We start from the raw sequence: 20,200 nt of genomic DNA, 5'->3' as shown, positions 1-20,200 counted from the left end.
AAACCCGACTTCTTTTCTTTGCTGTATATCTCACTTCATCTATTTCATCTTTCTCCCTCAGTTCATTTCCGCTGAGATGAACTCGCTGTAGTGCGACTCTCCGTCCTCCTCTTTGAACTCTAATACAGGAATGAAACCAGAATAAAACAGCAACGTGATGAAGAAGGTCGACAGTGAAGATGAGTACCGAGGCTGTAAGACTCTTATTGAATACTGAGCCGCTGTACAATTCTGTCTCTCATTTCTTTGTGCTTTGTTAATTTTGCACCCACACAACAGCCTGCAGTAATCTTTTTGAGTTATTAAAATTCCCAATGAAATTATGTCATACTTTAAATTCTACTGAGTTTGGTGAAATAGCTTCTCCCCAACAATCAGATATCTTTAATTACCACTTGCTTAATATTAGGTGGACTAAACAAGTTTGTCAGTTGACTGCTTGTTTTTTTTCTTCACATACCTTGAAATAAATTATTAGAGTCATACTTAATTTGTTATAAACGCAAATTTTTAAGTTGAATGCTTTTAAAATCACTTATTTTTTAAAGTAAAATTAAAATTTGAAGTGTCATACCAATTTTTTTTATGATCACAACTTTTTAAGTTGACAAAAAAAAGTTGCAGTCGTAGCTTTTTTGCTTTATTATGTGGTAGCTTTTAAGAATCTGACAACAAAATTGTTAGGTAGTGAACTTTTTGCTTTATTTTGAAGGGTATTTGTTTATTAAAAGGTAAAAGGACACAAAACAAAGCCAATTTCATTAAATTAGTACAATTTGAATTTAAATCAACTACCATGGAAATATGAGTTTAAATTGCACACAGTATTAAGTTTACGGAACAACTAACATTATTTTATCTACAAAAGTCATCAAAATACTCAACAAAACTCTGTTTGCAACCTGAAAGACGTATATAAGTCATTTTTTTCCTTCTAAACATTGTATGTAATTAACTTGTGAGAATATGTACTCTGAATAACTTTTTTAGAATGATAGTTTTGCCCTGTATTGCCTGATTTTATACTATTTGTAGCTTTACAATGTGTCCCAGGTCTCCCTCGAAAATCTGATTTTAATCTCACAGGACTTCCTGGTCAAATAAAGGTTAAAAGATTAAATAAACACAGGGCTCATATGAATAAATGTTTATACCGCACATGTTCACACAAATCATGTTGATCTGAATCCACTGCCAACCTGAAGGGAGGGTCAGTAGTTCTACATGTGAAGTTCAGTTTCCTCATTGGCTGCTCGGCCAGTAAAAACAGTCTCGTCACGTCTTTGTTTATTCTGGAAAAAGCCTTCAAAAGTTTGAAAACACAACCCCGACGTTGTCATAGTTACATCTGCCCTGTTCCCTGTGACCTTTTTCTCTTCTCCAATATGAAATCCAAGTTGATTCAGCTTAGGGGATTCAGCTCGTCACAGATAGTGTTTGACATGTTAACACAGCAGAAAATCCATGACAAGTGTTGCAGGAGATCTGGGAGCAGAGTATCACTGCACAAGGAGACTACTTTGACAGGGAAGGCAGACATTTAAATCAGGTACAGTGTATTTTTATAAGTGCAGTCTTAAAATTTGTAACACCTTGACACCTGAATTTATTTACAATTACATTTAAAAAAAAACTTCTGTGTGTTTTTGCTTTCTAGCTGATGCTAAAATAAGTGGAGATTGTTAATTTATCTATTACACATAGAACCAATGTATAATAATAATAATAATAATAATAATAATAATAATAATAATAATAATAATAATAATAATAATAATAATAATAATAATAATAATAATAATAATAATAATAATAATAATAACAGATATATAAAAATTAGGTCCCACTCCAACCGGTCCTACAAGAAACCAGTGCTTGCAAAAGGTTTCGAGGTACATATTGAATATGCACAAGCCGGGATTGGGGGAATGGATACGCTCGGCTGCTCGGCTGCAGTCTGAATGAAAGTGGTATGTTGCGAATTTGCCACAATAGGCGTCAAGGTGTTAATTTGTATATCTCATATTTAGCAGAAATATTGTGTTTCAAGCTGGTAGTGTCAGATTTGAAGGACAGTGAAGGTTTAATGAACTGAGCTTCTCTAGAGGTAAGGCAGGATGCAGCATTTTAAGAGTTGGACAAAGCAGTTTAGCTTCTGCTGCTTCAGTACTGATCAGTATTTTCATATCTGAATGCTGCAGCTTCCTACAACACACTAAGATCAGATCAGTTATGAACATGAATGACTGTTAAAAAAGTGAATCTTAAACCTGCAGTGTGGAACATTTGTCTCCCTCTTCTGGCAGAGAGAGTAATTACGTAAACATCACCGTTAGCTCACGGCGTACACACTTTACTTTCCATTGCTTGCCTTTTTTGGACTATAATCCTTCCTCTCAAGTTTCTTTATTGTGTGCAACATCAGAACCTTTTCTTGGATGGTTCCATGATGTTTCCTCCACCATGCTTGCAGCTGCTACTCCATCTCTGTCACTGCCATTGCTTCTCTCTTTAGGTCTGGAAAACCAATCATTCCTACTTAGCTACGGATGCACCAGCATAGGAATGTCACCACGCAAATCATATTTAAAAGTAAAGTATACAGTAAAATAAAGAGTGACTTACCTGAAGCTGAGAGGCTCAGCTCTCTGAGCTTCAAAACACACTGGAAGATTTGAAATTAATGTTGATTTTATAAATTCACCAAAAAAATTTACCATTTATCAATGCCAGAAACTGTAAAAAAAATAAATTAATTAATTAAAAAAATGTTTAAATCACATGACCTTAAACTTTTCGATGGTTGTTGCACCTTGGACACGTAACCAGAAACTAAGAATCTTTATTCTACACATGCTGTCTTTAAAAACGGTCAAAAAAGAAATAAATTGCTTTAACCACATCCTTCAAAAAACAAAAAATTTTGCACTCTCTGGTACAACCACAAAACCATCCAAGACTCAGTTGCAACCAACAGTCACGTGACCAAAATTCAGTGAATTTTCAGCTGAGCTGCAGGCAGTGTTTTCACAGAGCAGAGAGGAGGAAAGTATGGAAGTCAATTCAAATTGTAAGCAGAGAAATATCTTTTTTATGTAGACCCACATTTCTTTCAGTATTGGACCTCCTAAACATTTTGCATGTCAATTTTTGATTTTTTAAATAAACGAAAAATTCAGCTTCAGTTTCCCTGTTTTTATGATTTATGGCTTTCCAACTGTGTCAAAATGCACTGAAGTCATTTCTGAGTTCTCTCTCTATCCTAACGGTTGTTCTGATTCCATAGAGGTGCAGGACTATACATTGCAGAGAAAACCTGTTTTGCTTGAACGTAATATATATGTCAAAGTTCTGCACTCTAGCTTAAAATTCATGTTCATTTGTTTTTAAACATCTCAAAATTAATGTTAAGCTTCAAAAAAATATTTAACAAAATGCAGTGTGTTCGTGTTTTTGTCATAACCTTCATCACATTTAACAGGAGCCACTGAGGTAAAAAACAAAAAGCAAAACATCTACAAAAACAAGGACTTCAGTTGTGGTTTCAGTCTTTTACAGTAACTCTGTGGCAGACTGAGTGTTTCTGCACAAACCTTTCAGTTCAGGAAGCATTAAATAAACATAAAGTTTTTGCAAAAGCCCAAGAGGGGAGAATTCACATTCCTGTGTCGTGTCATGATAGATATCTGGGCCAAACTGCACAATTGGATGTCTGGAAAACAGAACTGAGGACTTCTACTGTTTCACTCTGAGCTACAAAGCCTGCACAGTCCTTGTTAACTAAAGTGTGTCGCTAGTTTTCCTTTCTCTTTATGCACTTTGGACGGTTGCATCTCTGGGGAGTTTCTCTTGATTTTTTTTGCAGAAAACTCCTGAGTATTATATTGCGTCTGGAAGACAGCGAAGGTGGAAACAATGGCAGTAGCAACACAGAAACAAAGACGTGCCTTTATTTCTGGCCCTTATCAGGTTGCCGGGACATTCCAGCGCTAAAATCCCCCATAACACACGTACTGTATGCATGCATGGATGCACACGCATGTAGGGGAAAAAAAAGCCTCATAAGATTCATTTACATTGTAATGCCTCATGGACAAATGATTATAGAGGCCCAGTCAGGGTGCTTCTGTGCTGCGACGGGCAGCGAGAGTCATGTGTGGGGGTGTTTGTGTGCAGAACAGTGAGAGGAGGCATTGATTCAAGTTAGAGAATGAACCTGGAGACCTGGAGACGGACTAACCAGAGCCAGATGGTCAGATAGGCAGCTTTATGTGTGTGCAGCTACGCAAAAAGCAAGAAAAAATGGGTTTAAAGCAAAAAAAAGAAGAAGCATGATTTGGATGTATGAGTGCATGTTTACCTAGTCGGAGCTCACACAGGCGGAGCTGAGGATCCAGAGGAGGGTGGAGTCGCCTCTTCTTTCTCCAGCAGCGAGCAGGGTAGGTATACATCTGTCCTGCTGCCTGGCCTATATATGTATGTAAACACATGCAGGGGAGACATGGGCACACAGGAAGAATTTTAACAACCGCTGGCAAGCTCCACATTTTAACAAACTTCACATTGAGTCCCCACAGAAACGCACACAGAGGCCCGGCCTTGTTTCCCCGACACTTAATATGTCCTGATGTCAGTGCTGCTCTGGCTGGGCTCCATTTATTCGAACAAATCCTGCTCTTATGCTCAGATTCCACCCATCGCCCAAGAGCTTGTTGTGCATGTTAGAACCCCCCTCCCAAAAAAAAAAAAAATTGTATAAGGATATCTATCTGGGTTTAATCATATTCCACTATTAGCCTGGTGGAAGATGGAGGGAGGTGACTGACGTCTGCATGAGCAAGAAGAGAAGAAACCTAGCGAGGGAGGGGGAGGGATAAACCCAGAATAAATGCATATAATGTGACTTAGGTCTGCCACAAAGTACAGGGTGTGGCCTGCAGGGCTTTGCATACAAGATGGAGAGCAGGCTATTTGTGTCCGGCGCTCGGTAAAGAGCAGATTGTTCCCTTTGGCTGTGCAGACAAACCAGATGTGCATAACGCATTCTGACTGCTCGTTTCAGGATAAATCAGCAAGTGGGAGCTCATAAAATATACAAAAAGAGGAGCTGAATGGCTTTTTTTTTTAATTGAGGGGGGGCATCTGTTAAGTTCACGCGTACAACATTTTCTGGAAAACGCCAGATGAGATGATCGATAGCAGTCCAGCGACAGCAGTAGCTTAGCTTAGCATATAGGCTGGAAGCAGAGGGAAACGGTTAGCCTGCTCTGTTCAAAGGTCGAAAATTCAGTTGACCACAACTTTTAAAGCTAAAAATTAACATGTTACATCTCACAGTGACCTCCTGAAATCCCAAGAAACTCATGGTCACAACAATTCTCAAGGAAAACACTGTTTCGGGGAGAAAAATAGTCTCCTGCAAATCTACACACTCATATTTCTACACTTAGTTTTATTTTGCTGACTAAATTAGCATATATTGTGTTAATTAGAAAGTGTAAGAGTTGCAGGTAGTCAGTTGTTTCCCCCTATTCCAAGGCTTGACGCTATTCTAAGCTAGTAACATCACATAGTTATCTTTTATGTTTTTAAATATCTTTTAAATTTTCGGCCTATTTTCAGTGTATATTTAAGAGTCTGTATTTGCAAAATAGTCCATTATATTGGTACATATCATACGTCAACGAGTGGATCATCTGTCTGTGGACATACAGTTCAGATTTGGTGAGTTTATGATCATTATTCCCAGAAATGCATGTGAGAAGTAGAATCCCTTTTTTTTTCCTTTTTTTTTGCAGTTTATGGTTTTGGAGAGGATCCAAATATCATCCAAATAAACAATTTTTTTGTTTTTTTTTAAAGTTATTTTTTGGCCTTTGTTATAGGGCACAATGGAGAGAGAGAGACTGGAAACATGGGGAGAAAAGTCAGGGAAAGATATGCAGCAGACAGCCATGGGTCAGACTCAAACCCATGCTGTTGCGTTGGGGATTATAACCCCTGTTTATGAGTCACCTACTCAACCTGTTGAGCTACAGAGGTGCCCCAAATAAACTATTTTTGTAGTAAAATATTATAATATCAAGGATATTAAAAGCTTTGTTCGACGCTGGGTGGAGATATTTCAGCTTTTGGGGGATTCCTCATACTAGATATTGGCTATGTCAAACTTAAAAGTGAGACATGTAACTTGGCTCAAGAAGCAAAAGTCTAAAAGAAAATTTCCTAAAACACACTTTGTCAGTAAAATCAGGAGTGGTTAGGTGTCGCGGTGCGTCTCACCTGGCTGCCGGTGGCGTTTCTCCATCCAGATGTAGCAGTTGTTCTGAGCCACGCCGGTCTGAGAGTCCAGAAAAGGCATCCGAACGCTGCGCTCAGCACACAGTCGAGCATTGTAGTTCCGACAGTGTTCGATGGCCTCCTTGTAGAACTGATCACCGAGCCTAAACACAGACAAATCACAAGAAGTTGAAATTACATGGACAGTATTTTATTTTTTTGACATGAGCTAAGGGGTTCTGTCTGTTGTGAGGTGTCTAATCTACTTTAAGTATAACAGAAGAAGAACTTTATTTACAACTGTCTTGAGAAAACTTTTTTTTCAGAAGAAGGAAAGACAAAGATGGACCAGCATGGGACAAACAATTATTTGCATCACTGGTTTTCTATCTATTAGATGTTTGGTCTCTAAAATGTCAGAAAATGGTGAAAAATGTCCGACAAGTCGAAGATAATATCCTCAAATGTCTTGTTTCTTTGATAAGACACTAAGGTCAGAGATTTCAGATTCTTGACAAAATGACTCAATATAATCAATAAGTTAACTATCAAAATAGTTAGTGATTAATCTATACATCCATCCATACATCCAGGTTAATCCATTAGTCATTTAGTCCATAATGTGTCATGAAATAGTGAAAATTTCCAAAATGATCATGTCCTAAAATGTCACTTTCTTCCCAATATTCACATTTAAGAAGCAGATAGAGATTTTAGTCATTTTTTAAAAAACTAAATAGTGAAAAATGTCACTCATTGTTTCCTCGAAGGTCTTGTTTGGTCAACAACTCAAAGAGATTGAGTTTATTGATATATAAGCAGAAAGACAACAGAAAACATTCACATTTAAGAAGCTGCACTTAGAATATATCATTCAAACCAACAATTTTCTTTACTGAGCCTCCACTAAACAATTAGACGGAGGATGCAGGCATCGATTCCGCTACCTCTTGCATGCTAAGCGAGTGCTCTACCATTATCTAATCTCCCCCTATAGAAACTGTTAAATTATCAAAAGAGTGTACAGTTGATTAATCCTGCATCCTGTTTTGCTGCAGCATCAATCTCAGGAGCACATAATTCTACTGCAATCTTTGAAAAGATAAGATAAGCCTTTAAGGGGAGAGTACAAACGTTTAAAAAACACAAGTACTAATTCTAGAAACAATAATATTGCACACATCAGTGGCAATACACAGATGAATACAAATACTGAGAGAAGTATTGATATTGCAGATTTTATCTATAATGTACAGATTTTACAGTAAGTAAAAAAAATTATAGCACATATTCTTGTATATGTAATAGATATTGCACAGGGTTTTTATATGTATAAATTATTCATAATTCACAGCCATGAATGTGTTGATAAAAGGTGTAAAAGGACTTTAACAGCTCAGAAAGAACACAGAGGTTTCATCCTCCATCAAAGACCAGGATCCAGTGGATGGAAATCTGAAGCAAAGCCAGGTGGGAGAGACTTGTTTTTGGAGACAAACAATAAAAAATCTATATATTTCGATCAGAAAGAATATGGATATTAGATGCTAATATTTCCCTTTTAACAGATTATCAAAAGGTTTACACCGTCCCTCTCTATCTACTTGAATCTTCCTTCAAATCAGGCCGATCTGCTCTGATTTAGGTGGTAAAATGAGGCATTTTTATTCTGAGTGGGCTGTTATTCAGACTGTTAGCTCCATATTAATGCTGTACATGATGTGTTGTGACATGATAGGATTGTATATAAATAGCATGCCATGCCAGGCCCATTTTGCATGCAATTTCTACACATTTTAGGCTTTTTGCAAGTCATTTTATGGGGTTACAGTAACATGAGAAATGGTTAATGTTAGTGTAAAGGTCAGGCGTCATTATTGGCAAGTCCATTTTCAAAAAAAATGTGTTTTGGCAACACAAGTTTTCATGATAGAGTCGAAAAATATTGCAGATAAACAGTCAGATAGAAAAGATCAACTAAAGAGGATTTTACATTAATGTTTACTTGTTTCTGCCTCATCACTGAAAATCTGAGCTCAACTAAAAATATTTCTTTGTGCACTCTACTTCAATTTCTTCTCTTTTTTTTTTGCTGTTTTTAACGCCTAATGGCAATAACATGTGCAGGGCAGCTGGTGAGTTTGGGATTATCTGGAAATATCAGTTTGTTGTGTAAAGTCTGTCTCTGCTGCAGACATCAGATGCAACACACAGGAAGCTGAAAAACACGAGAAACGATGATGTAAACACACAATATCGATCGAAGGAGAGCAGAAATCATCAATAATGTCATGTCAGTGTCATGTAGAGGGAGGATATCTGCAGCCGAGATCATTTGACACACAGCAGGAGTCAAAAAAAACAACTGATTTCTCAACATTGCCATCATTTAATCCGGTGCAACCAGTGGCAGGGAGGTTAGAAATGTTTTTTTTTATAATGCTGCTGTGACTCTTTGCTAGTGGGTGACAGTAAATATATCCATAGACAGACATCCGGCTGCCCATCACTGACTCTCTTTGGCTGAGAATAACACTCTGTGGATCCACTACACAGATATGTAAAGAATGCCAGGCTGGACAAAGACCAGCGCTCTGGTCACACTGAATCTCACAAAGATGTGCAGTGTTTGGAGATGGAGGAAGAGGATGGATGGATGGAGGGGGGAAGGGAGGAAGAGGTTTGGAGGGAGGCAGCAGCAGAGACAGAATCAGGTATTAAAAGATGATGGAGGAAAGAGGGAAGAATTCCCAAAACACAAAGTTTGGCTTGTTTTTGACATGTGGCTGCAGTTGCTGATGAAATAACTGGATGTTGTGTGCAGCATGATGATTATTTCTGTTGCAAAAGCTCCCTGACAGGAGGAAGTTCAGCAAAAACAATGATTCTGATATGATCTTCTCTGAGGCATCCATCTAAAGTGATGACAATGATGCAAAACCACGCTGTGATAGCATCATGTGTGGGCATATTTTATCTAGTGGACATAAAGCTGATATTACAGGACGCTACAGCTGCCGTGATGGTGATTTATTATGAGGAGAAGCTTTTAATCTGATCAACAGCGCAAAGAAATTACTTTATGTCACCTCAAGATGAACAGACAACCAGCGGGAATTGTATTAAATCTTCGCTACACGCTATAATATAATTCAGTGAACCTATTTACCAAATTAAATTCACTGCTCCAAAACACAAATTCTAATTTACTGATTTAGATACATTTTTAAAGTTGTAAATACTATTCTGATGGATTGGGTTGATGAAATAATGTTGCATCAACTTAATATGATGTGTAATTTAAATTCAAATTTCTGCATTTGCTGATTTAAAACTAAATTTAAGTTGAGGTAACTTAACAAAACTGGCTTGATAACTAGCATGCAACACTGAAATTAACAACTTAAAAACTTGTTAACTCAAAAATTATCTTTAAATAGCATGGAAGAATTACTTGGAACAACTTAAGTCAACTTGTATTTACTACTTTTATTAGAAGATTGATGCAAAGTTATTTTTTGTTTGTTTTTGTTGTTTTTTTTAGTCTAAACATTATTTTTTAAAATTACTGTGCTATTTTGTGTGACTTTGTGGTTGCTTGTCTCCACATAATGCAGATACTGAACTCTTTCCAGCCTCTACAGACATTTTCTCTCTAATCTGCTCATCAGCTGTAGAAAGATGTTTCACCATGCTGAATGTATCTTCCAACAGCTTTCTCCTGTTTACTGTTGTTGAGCCTTGTTGCATTTATTGTAATGCTCAAATATGCTTTATTTTACTCTCCATCTCTCTAATTTGTATTCCTACTCATCTTCAATCAGCTCTATGTAAACACAGCCTGCAGTTAAACCAAATAGTTTTGTTGTTGTGGCTTCTTGGCTGCACAGAAGAGTGCAAAACTTTTTTTTTTTTTTTTTGTTTTTTTTTTTTTACACAATCTGGTTAGAAGAGAGTTTACTTTTGTCAATTTTTAAAATTAAACATGTAAACTCGAGTGATTTTGATGATATGATATGACTTTAAGCTTAGATTTAAACCATCTGAAAGTTGAAAATCCAACGATTCCTTCAGTATTTGCAGTTTCTGGTTGTGAAAATGGTGCAATTTTTGGCCTACATGCAAAAACTGTGTGTGCACCCTCAGTGCCACGGTGCATGGATAATGTCTGGCTTTAAACGCATGTGGCGGCTGCAGGCTGAAGAGTTTTGTACAGCAGAACCACAGAAATGAGGAACGCAGCTGGTGCTCTGAGTGCTTTTACAGTACGGGACCAGATCAAGTCTTATCTCTGCTGTCTAAACTGGACCTCTGATTTCTTCACCATCATCTCCATCGCTTATTTATCCCATTTCCACTAACGCAGTCCTCAGGCAGCTTCGTAAACTCTTACATAAGTGAGCGTTTCGTGTCTGCTTGTTTTGCCTGCCGTGCATTTATTCATCACGTGAGAGTGAAGTGACAGCGTTCGCCTCGTAGAGCATCTGCGTCCTGAGACTCCCTAACCTGATTCAGCCCGTTTAGTTTCACTGTACGGCTGCTTATGTAAGTGTTGCATGTTGGGGAAACACATTCCTGTTTGAAAGCAGCTTCCTGGATACTGATGGAATCTGCAGTTGTGTTTTTCTTGTGATTGTGCAAGCACAGAGGAGCTTTGTGTGGTCGATGGGCAAAGAGCCATTTCATCAGCTCAACGTAACGCAGGTTAGAGTTTGCAGGTAAAAGCTTATGGAGGTGGAGAGAAGCAGCTTTTCATGTTATTCTTCTCGGCTAAATTTATTTGCATTGAACTTCAGGTGAGCAAATGTCACAAATATGCTCTCTTGCATAAAAAATCACCCACTCAACCTCCCCTACAGTAACTTCAGCGTATTTAATGAAGCCATGCAAAGTTTTACTTTCATACTACGAATATTTTCAGGCCCCAATTTCACACTTTTTAATGGACTTTATCCATCATCTTTGAGCCTCATAAGTACAGTAGATAGACACATTCAATTTTCAGGGCTAAAAAACATAAGTGTAAGTTTTGGTTTTACATCCACTACACAAACAATCTAAACACTGAATCTGGTTTTGATATGCAGAATTTCTTTCTATAATTTGTGAATCATTCTGAAAATTTACATGTCATTCTGAATACATTTTTAGTCATTCTGGAGTCATTTTGGACATTCCTGATACCACATACTATTGTCATGTCAGTCATTTCAGGTTTTTTGGAAGATTTGAACTCATTAATTTATACATTGATAATTGACTGGTCAGTTTAAATAACTTTTTAAAGAAAAAAAGTCTAAATTCTCTGACTGCAGCTTCCTAAATGTGAATATTTTCTGGTTTCTTTCCTCCCTTGTGCCAGTAAACTGAATATCTTTTGACAAAAGAAGACATTTATCATCTTGGACTTCTCGATATTTGATCATTAATTTTTCAGTCTGAGTAGTTTTTTCAAGGAAAAAAAGAATCTACATTCTCTTCTTCGAGTTGATTAAATATGAATGTTGTGGAAAAAAAACAAGAAGTTTGAGGATGTCATCTTGGACTTTTTGGACATTTTACACCATTTTCAATCATATTATAGACCAAACTAATTGATTAGTCTGAAAAATAATGGAGGGTCAGTGTCTTCCAGAACGTAGAACAGTTTAAAAATTGTTTGCATGATCTCATTCAGAGTCAAACGTGTTGGAAAACTGCATAGGCAACAATTACAGCAATCAGAATGACATGAATTGTAATTTTAGTATCTGTAGAGCTGTTAGCAAGTATCATTATGCAGCCTAATACAGCCTAATATAGTTCCAATGACTAATCATCAGCTATTTTATAATCAATTACATGGCTTGAATTATTTTTAAAGAAAAAAGTCTAAATTCTGTCATTGCAGCTTCTTAAATGTGAATATTTTCTGGTTTCTTTCCTCCTCTATGACAAAAAACTGAATATATTTGAGTTGTGAACAAAACAAGACAGTTGTTATCTTCCACTTTAGAAAATATGAATGTTTCTGATCGTACACTGGCCAGTCTAGGTAATATTTTTTAAACAAAATGTCTAAATTCTCTGATTCCAGCTACTTTAATGTGAATATTATGGACAAAACAAGACATTTGATGGCGTCATCTTGGACCTTTTGGACATTTTACACCATTTTCTGTCATTTTATAGACAAAACTAATCGATTAGTCTCTAAAATAATGGAGGTACAGTGTCTTCCAGCATGTACAACTGTTTAAAGTTGTTTGCATGATCTCATTCGGGGCTTTGAGTTGGAGCTAATAGAAAACAATACAGAAATGAATTGCTGCACTCAGACTCATCTTCATGTAATAAAATTTGTAGATGTGGAAAAGAAAAGTTGGAAATGATGGACCACAAGCTGTGCAAAGAGACGGCATCCAGTTGTGGGTGTGGGTTGAGTAAGAGGAAGTGCAGGGCAACAGCATGCTGCTCTGATCTTTGTGGCACTTTGTAGGCCGAGGAGGAGGAGGAGGAGCCGAGGAGGCCGAACGGGAGGAAGGAGGAGGGAGATCTGATATGTCCTGGGGCACACGTGTTCGCTTTCAAACCCTGTCACACTCATTTTCTCTCCAACACGAGCATGTGTGCACGCACGAGCGCACAAACGGACACACAAAAGAGGCTGAAAAGGGAAAGGTGCAGTCGGACGGCGGGGGGAGGAAGCTGCAGCTGAGGAGGAGGAAAAGGGAAACCCGGATTCAGATGCTGTTGTTGCTCTACAGAGACGCATTTCAACCAGGCATGGAGGGAAATACAGGAGCATGTGCACAATAGCATGCATGCACAGAGTCTGCACCACCAGCATGTGCAGAACAGCAAAACAAATCTGCTTCCTTCCTCAAATACAAAAAAATGTTAAAATATATTTAATTCCTTGTGCCCGGAAGCCTCTTCCACTGTCTGAGCTCACATAGACAAAGGCCAGGCTTCACCCCGGTGTTCAAGCTGTAGCATAAATATAAGCTCCAGACAGACACCCCCTCACCCCTCCATCACTCATCCACGCTGGGGGAGGGGCGCCAGGCTACACTAACCCCAAACATCCCCCCAACCATCCCCATCTCCTTTACATTTTCCTCTAATCTCTGATCGCAGCCTCCTGCAAACACGACCGCCTCACACCTGAGCTATGTGGGTTATGAAAGCAAATCTGCTGACACACAGGAAGCGATATAATAGCAATGTTACGCACATATTTGAATAACAATCACTTATTTCAGTTTCCTCACACAGTCAGCCCCCCACACTGTAAAAAAAAAATACAAATAAATCTGTAAAAAATGGTGAAAATTTCACAGCAAGGGTGCCAGAAAAAAAGTAGAATACTGTAATGTTCAAAAACTGGAAGAACAGTAAAAATAAAATAAAATTTCTGTAAAATTATATTTTAGCTAATTTAAATATAGTAAACATGTGTTATTTTATGGTCACATGTTGTTAAACATGTTAAACATTTGTGTATATATTCTTAAATTTTGTGTTTTTAGTATCCTGGTGTGTATTTTTTTCTTATTTTTTCTTATTTATATTGTATATACAGTGTATATATTTTATGTCTTAATTTATAGATGTGTTCTCTTGCTTTTCTTACTGTCACCTTGCTGCTGTGACATTGATAAATTTCCCCTTATGGGACTAACAAAGAGTATTCTATTCTTTTCTATTCTAAAGTATAAATTACTAGTTGTAAAAATACATATTTTTTGTGTGAACATTATTTACAGTGTTGGCCTGTTTTTTATGGTTTAACGTGGAAATTATTAAAATTTTTCTGTGATTTACAATAATGGCAAACATCTGACAAATTATGATATTTTTGCTGTTGTAAATACAGAGAAAAACAGAGTAATTGTATCTTCCAAAATTGTAAAAGAACAAAGTACCATTTGTAAAAGTTATGATTTTTAATGTGGTCAATATTTACAATTTTACCCGTGGTGTTTTAGGGTTAACATGTATAAATACCTTTCTCTGATATGTTACTAGACATTATCTATAATTTAACAAAACAGGGAAAGTTTGTAAAATACCAAATAAAATGATCTACCATTTTTTAGTCCTACATGTAAATCATTTTTCTTCAAATAATGTACATTTTCTGTAAAATATTGATATTTTTAATGATTTTAAAACAGTAAATAATTCAAAGTTAAAAATCATAAAATAATAAAATATTACTCGAAAAAATACAGATTTTTGACATAGATAATATTTACAATTTTGACTAGATATTTTACAGTAAACACGCATATTAATATTTTTTTCTTTGATTTTACTAGACAATATCTGTAATTTAACAAAATATGAGAACTCTATCAAATAATATCATTAAAAACATAATAAAATGTAAATTTTCTTTTAAATAATGGCAAGTACCTATAAAATATTTACATTTTGGCTGATGTAAACAGAGTAAGAAAAATAATCTTATTGTCCAGTCACACATTGTAAAAGAGTAACTGAATCTTGTTTTTTTTTTTTTTTTTTTGCTATTGGGGTTTTTTGTACAGTCACCATTTGAATTTATCTTTTTTCTGAGAATTTACAAAACATCTAAAAAATGTAAAATAATAGTAAATTATTCCAAAGATTACAGATGATAATGCTAAAAAAAAATTTTAAAATGTTTTTTTAATTTTTACAGTACAACACAAGAAGACTTTGTAAAAAATAAATAAATAAATAAATAAATAAAAAAGAGAGTGACTTTAAATCAGTCATGTAAATATGCGTGTCTAAACAGATCTGAGTGAGTGTCGAGTCCAGACGTATTAACTGCCAGGTGCTGATGGTTATAATTCATCTTTCAGAGTCTGGCAGCAGATTATTACCATGTATGATTTAACAGCCACATCCTGAGGACAGATGAGGAGTCGATCTATTGTTTCACACTGCAGGAAAACTGGACCACAGCATTATTTCCCAGAACACGTGTTACTGGATATTGGTCCTCACATTCCGACGGTCACTTCACATGCAGTTTTCATTACAGTTGGTCCTGCAGAGGCGCAGATTCCAGCTTCCCCTAAACGTTTGTATGTTTTTGTCTTTTCTCTTCAGTATATGATGAAAACATGAGCAGGAATCTGCCTGGAACACATACAAGCTATTTCAGTATATTTTGAAGAAAAAGAACATTTCTAAATTCTCTGATTCCAGCTTCTTAGATGTGAACATTGTGAACAAAACAAGACATTCAAGGGTTTCATGTTGGGCTTTTTTTGACACTTTTACCGTTTTCTGACATAGACCAAACAACTAATAAATCAACGGATTAGTGGCCAGTTAATCAATGTATCAAATACATTAATAATCGACTCATAACTTTCCGTAATGGTGAATATTGTGGAAAAAACAAGACGTTTGTGAGCATCATCAACTATTTGGATTTTTTTTTTTAACCATTTTCTTACATTGTATTGAACAAACAACTAATGATTAACTGAACTATTATTCACCAGCTATTCTGATTTTAATTAATCAGTCTGAGTATTTTCTTTATGAAAAATTGTCTCAATTGTCTGATTTCAGCATTGCACCACTTTCTGACCTAAACCAAAGAACTAACTGAATAACTGTCAGCTAATCGATTAATCACTACCTGTTTTAAATTTCTGTTCATCTGTTTAAGCAATTTGGGCTGCAAAGTGTCTTAGTGGTTAGCACCGTCACCTCACAGCTAGAAGATCCTAGGTTCGCATCCCGGCCTGGGATTGGGATCTTTCTGCATGGAGTTTGCACATTTAAGGACGTCATCGTGGACTTTTAGACATTTTTCACCATTTTCTGACCCTTTACCAGACAACTAATTGATTAATTGTCAACAATTAAATGAAATGCCAGCTATCTTGATAATCAGTTTATCAATTTGAGTATTTTCTAAAAGAAGCAAACTGTCTAAAGTCTCTGACAGCTTCTTAAATCAGAACATTGTTGCCAAAACAAGACATTGAAGAGTGTCATGTTCAACTTTTTGGACATTTCTCACCATTTTCTAACCATGACCACATTAATCACCGCCTATTTTGAATTTTGATCAATCATTTAAAAAACTATCTAAATTCTCTAAATGCAGCTTTTAAAAGCAAATAAGACATTCGAGGATGGCATCTTAGACTTTTTGGACATTTTTTTATTTTTTTTACTATTTTCCAGTATTTTGTGAACCCAATAACTAATTGATTAATTGGTTAGCAGGCAACTATGAAATTAATCATCAACGATTCTAAATTTCTGTCGATTTGTTTAAAGGAAAGACTGTCTAAATTCTATAATTGCAGTTTTATAAATGTTAATATTGAGGACAAAACAAGACATGTAAGGGTGCAATCTTGGACTTTGTGGACTTACATTCTACAAATGACTGAACAATTAACTGATATGTTGTCAAATATTCAATTATTCACCAACTATTTTGATAATCAATTGAAATATTTAAGCAGAAAAAGTCTAAATACTCGAATTGTATCTTCCTACATGTGAATATTGTGAACAAAACAAGACATTCGAGGACATCATCTTAGATTTTTGGCCATTTTACACAATTTTTTTGGCAATGCACATAATTGATTAGTCGGTTAGTTGTCAGTGATCAAATTAATTACTGACTATTCTGACAGAAAGAAAGTCTAAATTCTCCATTTGTAGCTTTTTAAATGTAATTATGTTGCAGAAAACAAGACACTTAAGGGTTTCAACTTGGACTTTTTGGACATTTTTCACTACTTTTTGACATTTTAGGAAACAAACCATTACAATCACAATTTGTTGTCAACTATTAAAATAATCTCCAGCTATAGTGATAATCAAATAATCAATTTGAGGACTTTTTTTCTCAAATAATTTGAAAGTAATGCAGAACGTCTTCTTGCATTACATTTGTTTATATTTAAATTCCAACACTGTGTCAAAAATGAGCATTTTCCACCACGAATTAGTGCATTAAAAAAATCACTAAAATGCAGCAAATCAAGTGTTTGATGCTCAACATTTCCTTGCTCAAGCTTAACCTGCCTCCATGTTCTGTTGTGTTTAGTTTGGCAGGTGGAGTCCTGACTCCAACCTCCACATATACACATTATTTCCATTATTTTGTAGATATTAAACAGGGGTCTGTCTGAGCATGTGAAGGGCAGATGGGATTCCCTCCATCCATCCCTCCATCCGTCCCTCCATCCATCCGTCCCTCCATCCATCCGTCCCTCCGTCTGCCCCCAGCATCAGCCTTTCTTTACATGCACCTCTCAACAGATGGACTCTGGAAAATACTGGGACGTTCCTAATCTGCTGCTCCACACGCACAGCACACAAAAGCAAACACATTTACCTACAGTTCATCTCCAGCTTAATCTGTTTGGGTAGAATACAACAGCTTAAAGCCCCCTCCACCAAATCCCCAAGTACAGGGAGATATTGTCTGAGTTGTCAACAAAGAGCTCGACAAAACAAGAACGTCGTGAAATTATTCCTCACATTAGCGGTTCTGTACAAAAGACGTAAAAAGGTACACCTTAAATGATTTAGTTACACTAAAAAATAACATTGTGAGTTTAGATAAAAGCCTCATTTATCCACACAGTCACATCAATTAAACATGAATCTTCTTCAGTCCCATCAAAGCATGTTTTGGGTAAAAACATTTGATCTTGCATGATAGATTTCAGTTTAACTGTCAAACTCTCTGCACATTCTACGTGACCAGCAGCAAAACAAACAAACATGCAGGAATAGCGACAGAATTAAATTTATTGCCAACTATTTAGGCAGTCAATTAAAGCAAATAAATGCTCTAGCTTCTAAAATGTAAATATTGTGGACAAAACAAGACATTTAAGGACATCATCTTGCACTTATGGACATTTTTCATAATATTCTGACACTTATAGGCCGTTAATAAACCAGCATTCATTTAATTGCTAACTGTGTCGATAGTAAATCTATCAGTTTAAGTGCACTTTAAAAAAATAAACTGTTGAAACTCTCTGATTGCAGTTTCTTAATTGGAATATCAGCATACAAGTAATTTGAAGGCATCATCTTGGACTTCCAGGACATTTCTTTTTTGCCATTTTCAGACCTAGACCCAACAACTAACCGATTAATTGATTACTCGATATATAATAAGTGTGAGTCGTTTAAAAAGAAAAAAAACATAAGAATTCTCTGATTGGAGCTTCTTACATGTTAACGTTGTGAAAGAAACAAGACATTTTCTGACATTTTATGGACCAAACAACTAATCAGTTAATCAACCTTTTCAATTACTAAGTTGATAATTAACTATTTTGACTATCGATTAATCGGTTAATTTTGTGATTGTAGCTTCTTAAATGTGAATATTGTGAACGAAGCTAAACATTTTAAGATGCCATCTTGCACTTTTTGGACATTTTCTGACCAAACAACTATTAAATGAATCACCAACTACACTGACTATCAATTAAACAATTCATTTCAGGAAAAAGTTAGAAATTCCCTTGATAGCAGCTCCTTAAATGTGAATGTTGTGGACAAAACAAAATATTTTAGAGGGTCATCTTGAACCTTTTGGACATTTTTCACCATTTTCTGACTCATTCTAGACCAATGATTAATCAATTAATGAATTACCATTACATTAATCACCAGCTACTTTGATAACTGTTTTTAAAAAAAATGGTACATTCTCTGATAGCAGTTGCTAAAATATGAACATTGTGGACAAAACATGACATTTGAGGGCTTCATCTTTGACTTTTTGGACATTTTTCACCATTTGGTGACTTTTTGACCAAGCCACTAATTGATTAATTGATAAATAGTCAACAATTAAAATAATGGTTAGTTGCGGCTCTAATTAAGATGTAAATTGTGTACCATTAACACCATTGATTGTACTTGGATTCTATGCATGCAAACAATAGCTTTAATCATTTGTAAGCTCCGTAGCTGATATTTCAATAAATCACTAAATATTTATGCGATTTCCAAGATCACAATAAATGGTTAAACCTAAAAACAAACTACACCGCATGTTTCTTCTACATCTATGTATTGAGGTTCCAGCAATCTGCTGTGCATTGTGTTCATGCACTGACAGCAGGAGTCTCGCACTAAAACCCGGATCGCTGCGAGCTTTGCGACATTATTTGCATGCATTATAGATCCGTGCACTGACAAAGAGCCGCGCATGCAAACTTATGTCAACCGTTTCTACACAAACAAAACGTGGACAACTTTCGGTGTGAGAGAAAGCAGCTGCAGCAGACTAAATGCAAGCATTTACAGTTGTTTTTCTGAGCATATTCTGCACGATTGTATGCTTTTATATTACACAACCAGCAGAGCAGCTAGCGGTACCTGAAGACACTGAGGAGTCTGTCCAGTAAGTGCACAGTAAAGGTGCTTCTGGCTTAAAAGCGCGTTAAACACACATTTAGATATAAACCAGAGTCGCTACATCCAATCAAACCAATGCAGTAAATTCATTTGAAAAATAAAAATGTACTTACGATTTTAATGGATTATGAATGACAGTCGCCATTTTCCTGCAGGACTGTAACGTAATATTCCAAATCTCGGTGTAGTTTGGGACCCTTATGAAAAAAAAAAAACCGAAAAGAAAAAAAAACAGCCAATGCGGTCCTGCGTGCACTGAGCTTCCTACCAATACAACAGCAGCGTCCAGATATTAGGCGTGGCTTCACATAAATCTGTCAAAATTAACGTCCCAGACCCCAGACTATGATAATACCGTGAAATAAACCTGATATACTTTTATGCCAATTAAAAAAACTGCTAGAAATGACTTTAGTACCAAAGGAGGCTGCCGTGTAGCGTCGTTTCAAGCGGTTTAAATCGCTTTTTAAAAAAAACAATAATCAACTAGTTTGCAATACATCAAATTAGATTTATTTGC

General features: G+C 36.0%; 1 protein-coding gene across 4 annotated transcripts in view; it reads right to left on the bottom strand.

Moving 5' to 3' along the window:
* dpf3 (double PHD fingers 3) overlaps window positions 1-20,099 on the bottom strand; it is a 36,264-nt gene extending 16,165 nt beyond the window's left edge. Inside the window, exons 1-3 of one of the 4 annotated variants that reach the window (XR_004846332.2) lie at window positions 19,794-20,099; window positions 6,283-6,443; window positions 4,361-4,468 (exon numbers count right to left, since the gene is read on the bottom strand). Coding sequence is in view for 2 of the 4 variants with exons in the window: in XM_023297208.3 (XP_023152976.1) it covers window positions 4,361-4,468; window positions 6,283-6,443; window positions 19,794-19,825 (301 nt within the window). In the remaining 2 variants the exon portion in view is untranslated. The remainder of the gene's footprint in view (window positions 1-4,360; window positions 4,469-6,282; window positions 6,444-19,793) is intronic. The other 3 variants (XR_004846333.2, XM_023297208.3, XM_023297209.3) reach the window with 3 other exon arrangements.
* Window positions 20,100-20,200: the final 101 nt, after the last annotated feature.

The sequence above is a fragment of the Amphiprion ocellaris genome, chromosome 12, assembly GCF_022539595.1.
Source record: "Amphiprion ocellaris isolate individual 3 ecotype Okinawa chromosome 12, ASM2253959v1, whole genome shotgun sequence".
Lineage (NCBI taxonomy): Eukaryota > Metazoa > Chordata > Actinopteri > Pomacentridae > Amphiprion > Amphiprion ocellaris.
Note: the sequence above shows the minus strand (reverse complement) of the source record. Positions and strands in the feature narration are given on the sequence as shown.